We start from the raw sequence: 4,716 nt of genomic DNA, 5'->3' as shown, positions 1-4,716 counted from the left end.
AAAATGTAAAATATTGCTAAAATAGTTGTATAAATGAGTAAATTCGACAAAATTGCAATAAAATTGAAAAAATCCCAAAAATTGCAAAAAATTGCACTTTAAACTTTTAGATTTGAATTCGTACTTACATGAAACGTATTTAAAACTTACTTAGCAATTAATTGAAAAAGTAGAAAAAAAGTTGCAAATGCAACATCATCCGTGCCCTAGTAATAATAATTGTTCACGAAAAATCTGTGACGTTACAAAGTATATTTACTTACTTCTCGTTGCAAAATTCTTCTTTCTTTTATCTTTGGTGTTAAATGATTTGGGAAATTAAATACAGTTGGTATAGCAGATTTTTTTAACATTTGTTTCCCACTTACAACAGTTAAATAGAAATCATTTTTATTGAAATGCAAACTACATAAAGTTGAGCTGGAAGTAGGTTTAAAATCCTTTCTTCTTACAGCATGTACCCATTTTTGAAGCCTCTCTTTCTCTTTAAGAGGGAACCTTAAATATCAAAATAATAAATGTACTTTTGTTTGAAATTATCAATGTGTAAATTCAATAACACTTTATACTAACTTGTGAAATGACAAGTCTCCCCTAACGTCACTTGAGCTAGTACAATTAAAAGCAGTACAATAATTCACCATCTTAACTTGCCCACTAATTGGAATTTATTAAAGTTAAAGTTTAAAAGTTTAAAACAAAGAACAAAACTATATTATTATTATTTATTGGTAAACAGTCGTATTGATAGTGTGATAAAAAGAGATAGCAACACCATTCTTATCTGCTGTCTTTTTCTAACAGGCCGTTTCGGTTATGTTTACATTGGTCTTATGGCGGGTGAGCATTCCAGTTATCATATAGTTCAATGGCGAGGACAATCATGTTATCGGATTAATTTGATAATAAGAAATACGCGGCCACTCGTTACAGTGTGACCGTAGGGAGGGAATATTGTGTTGATGGCTTTCCACAAGACAGATGATACCATGGTAACAATTGATAGGAGGTATATTAACATATTTTTGTGATAACAGTGTTATTGTTCTTATTAAATATTAAATTTTAATTTAAAATGAATAATTATTGTAAAGTTTGCATTAAAAAATTTAATAACCGATCGACATTTCTGTGCCATTTGGCAAGCAATCATCACGGACCATTTCCTCTTGTAAATGCCATAAAAAATGTTGACGAACACGCCTATAAAAGTAATTTGAAAACACTGTAGGTACTTACCTATAAATTATACCTACATATTTTCTGTTCTAGAGCCCATCGGTACCATACCAATCATTGTAAATGGATGCAAATCAAAGTCTACTACCAGCGACGAATGTTCAAACACACACCACCGCTACCAGTGCAGTATATGCCAAAAAAAATTCTCATTCAACTCACTGTATGTGCGGCACATCTCCACTCATATGCCAGGAAAGTATTTATGCAGTTATTGCCCAAAAGTATTTAAAAGAAATGATACCTTAGTAAGACACACAAAACATATTCATTTAGGCAATCTAACAGTGAACAAATGCAATACATGTTCAAAGAGGTTCAAATACAAAAGTTCATTGAAGGAGCATATAATAAACAGTCACTTAGTGAAGAAACAAAAACACATATGTAAGATCTGCAAACAAGGTCTATCTTCGAAAAAAACTTTACGATACCACTTGAACGCACATCATAATAAACAAGGATTTAGGTGTGGTGTGTGTGAGTTGACGTTTACCGCACCTTACAAGAAAAGTCGTCACAGCAAAACACATGTTATAATGGTAATAACTTAAAACAAAATACAATACAATAAATTATTTAAAAGATTTTTTTTTTCAGAACCATTAATGCATATTCCACTACTTTTTCACTGGCACCCATTCTCGAATCATAATAATTCAAATGGAACAGCAGTTACTGCCTCCGCCACCGTCAGGATCATTGTTGCAGATGGAAGTGGTTGAGTCTTCATATATTGAGTACAACATATAAGTGTAATGTTCCTCTCTACCCAAGGGGTCTTACACATAAGCGCGTTTTTTTTATCAAGGTGGTTTCGCCTAGAGCCCTAGTCCACCGTTTTTGTAATCTTCATACTGGATGCTAAAATAAAAATAACAATAGTTAATAGTTATTATGTTTGAATTATTAAGTTTTATATATTACCATCTTTTTAATATGTCGACTTTTTTGATATGGTTGATGGAACTTTTTTTTGCAAGTTGGGCATTCAAATGGTGTCACTGATGCGTGTACATTCAAATGATAATTTAATGTCTTCTTCGATAAAAAATTTTGTTGGCATACATTACAATTGAATAGTGGTGGATTTTTGGTATGCTTGTTTTTTACATGCTCTTTCAGCGATTCGACAGTGTCTACAAGTAAAAGCATGTCGGTCCTTCTCATGTGTGTTTTTATGGCGCATCATTGTATCTTCTCTTGTGAATGTTAATTCACAAATATCGCATTTCCATTTCCATTTCCGCTCACCGTGGATTGCTATATGCCTCGACAAGTGCGATTTGTACATAAACGACTTTTGGCAGAACGGGCATCTGGTTACTTTTTTAATACATTTGTTTTTCTCTAAAGACAGAAAAAAAGAATTTTTTAGTTACTAACATTTACACACCCACAGTGTATTACTGATGAGTGATGATATTGGACTGTTTAACTTACGCTTGTCAACACCAGCAACACAGAAATTAACTCCTGATAATAAATGATTATAAATTAAAACTTACGTTTGTTTTTAGCCAAATTGTCTTCATCATCATCATCATCAGTACTATCATCAGCGCTATTGTTATCACTATCATCATCACCAGCATAACTTGTCGAGGAGTCACTCATATCCTATAAAATGTAGAAACAAACCAGTATTAATTATTTAGTTATTAAAATTATAGAAGTAATTAATATATATTAATATATAAATATCATCTTACCATAATTTATGACCGGTTTAGCCGGGACAACCACCCTACTAGGTCCTGGCATTAATAATTCATCATCATTGACCAATTTATTGCATACTAAGGATAAACAAAATAAGTTAATGCCCACCTTTTTAAATCATAATAACATGTATTATATTAATTAATAGGTCTGGGATTTATATGTAATAAAAAACCAAAAATATGTACATATATGTAATTAAAATTACCAAAATATGGGGGATAAAATAAAGAATATGTAATAAGAAAAATTAAAAAATATGTTAACGAGTTAAAATAAACCAAAATTAAGTTATTAAGACTAACACGCATATAGTATATTAAGTAAATCACATAAATAGTGAATGTGTTTTTCTAGTTTCTAATTTATAAATTATAAATCAATTTGATTTAACTTTTATCGTAATGTACACTGTATACTTTTTTATTATTTATTAAATTAAACTATTTTTAAAACTTATTAACTTATTTATTTTTTAAATCAACTGAGAAAAGCTAAGTTATTTCAACTGTAAGTTCATAAGTTAATTAGAAAACAAACTAACTAAAGTTAATGCTTAATGTTAAAACTAATGGTGAATTAATGCCCATAACTTTAATTAAGAAACAAAATGGTTTTAATTATTTAATTATTACGATTTGCACGCATATTACCTTGTAATTTGTTGATGTTTTCTTCAGCCTGCGGATTACTTTGTTTTTTGAGAAGCATGTTTTTTCTATCTAAAATGTATTACCACATATTGATTTGGATGTTGTTAAACTTAAAAAAAAAAAAATTAATAAACTCTTGTTTAAAAATTAAAACTTACATTTATTATGTGCAGCAACAATAGGATTATAATCTTTTTCATCACTATCATCACTAGATGAACTAATACTCAGCTCTAAAATATAGTAACAAAATAGTATTTATTATTTAGTTATAAAGACTAACACGGATATAGTATAAGTTAATGCCCACCTTTCTAAATCATAATAACATGTATTATATTAATTAATAGGTCTGGGATTTATATGTAATAAAAAACCAAAAATTACCAAATTATGGGGGATAAAATAAAGAATATGTAATAAGAAAAATTAAAAAATATGTTAACGAGTTAAAATAAACCAAAATTAAGTTATTAATATTTAACAAATATTTTTATATACTTATTTCCTATTATGCATTATACACATACAATTTTTACGATATAGTATATTACCATTTAATTTTTTGAAATTTTGTTCTGCGAACTCAAGTTTCTCTGTAAATGTCTGTGCCGGTGTTGATGCTCGGTGTACCACTATAAGTTAAGCAAAATAAATATTAAAATTGTCAAATATAACACAATTATATTAGGATACCCACACTACCTTATTAATATAATTAAATATATATATTTACAAAATTATTTTATCAAAAAAACCTCAGAAGTGTTTGTATTATTATAGTACTGGATTATTTTTGTTTTAGTATTAATATTTAAGTTAAACACTTTTAAAACAAAAATTAAAAAATGTTTTGTACATTTGTACTGAAAAACTTACAGTCTTTGACAGCATCTGTGACTTCATGACTACTGCTGGGTCCTGCGACCATAAGTAGCTCATCATCAACTTTCACACCATCATCACTGGAGGCAATGCATTGTGTTATCATTTCTTCAATCACTATAAAAAATAAAATGTTATATATATTAAATAAATCACAATAATATGTATATTATATTAATTTCCACTATATTTACCGTCACGGACTGTGCAGCACACA

The 4,716-nt window shown here is 28.9% G+C and overlaps 1 protein-coding gene across 1 annotated transcript; it reads right to left on the bottom strand.

Moving 5' to 3' along the window:
• Window positions 1-263: 263 nt before the first annotated feature.
• LOC111029500 (THAP domain-containing protein 1 A-like) lies at window positions 264-644 on the bottom strand (the record flags this gene model as incomplete). The annotated part of the gene is made up of 2 exons (XM_022308515.1): window positions 574-644; window positions 264-498 (listed from the first exon to the last, which is right to left on the bottom strand). Coding segments are annotated over exons 1-2 (306 nt in total), but the record flags the coding sequence as incomplete, so codon positions are not given.
• Between the last annotated feature and the right edge of the window lie 4,072 nt (window positions 645-4,716).

Source organism: Myzus persicae, unplaced genomic scaffold (assembly GCF_001856785.1).
Source record: "Myzus persicae strain clone G006 unplaced genomic scaffold, MPER_G0061.0, whole genome shotgun sequence".
Taxonomy (NCBI): domain Eukaryota; kingdom Metazoa; phylum Arthropoda; class Insecta; order Hemiptera; family Aphididae; genus Myzus; species Myzus persicae.
This window is presented reverse-complemented; position numbering and strand designations above follow the sequence as displayed.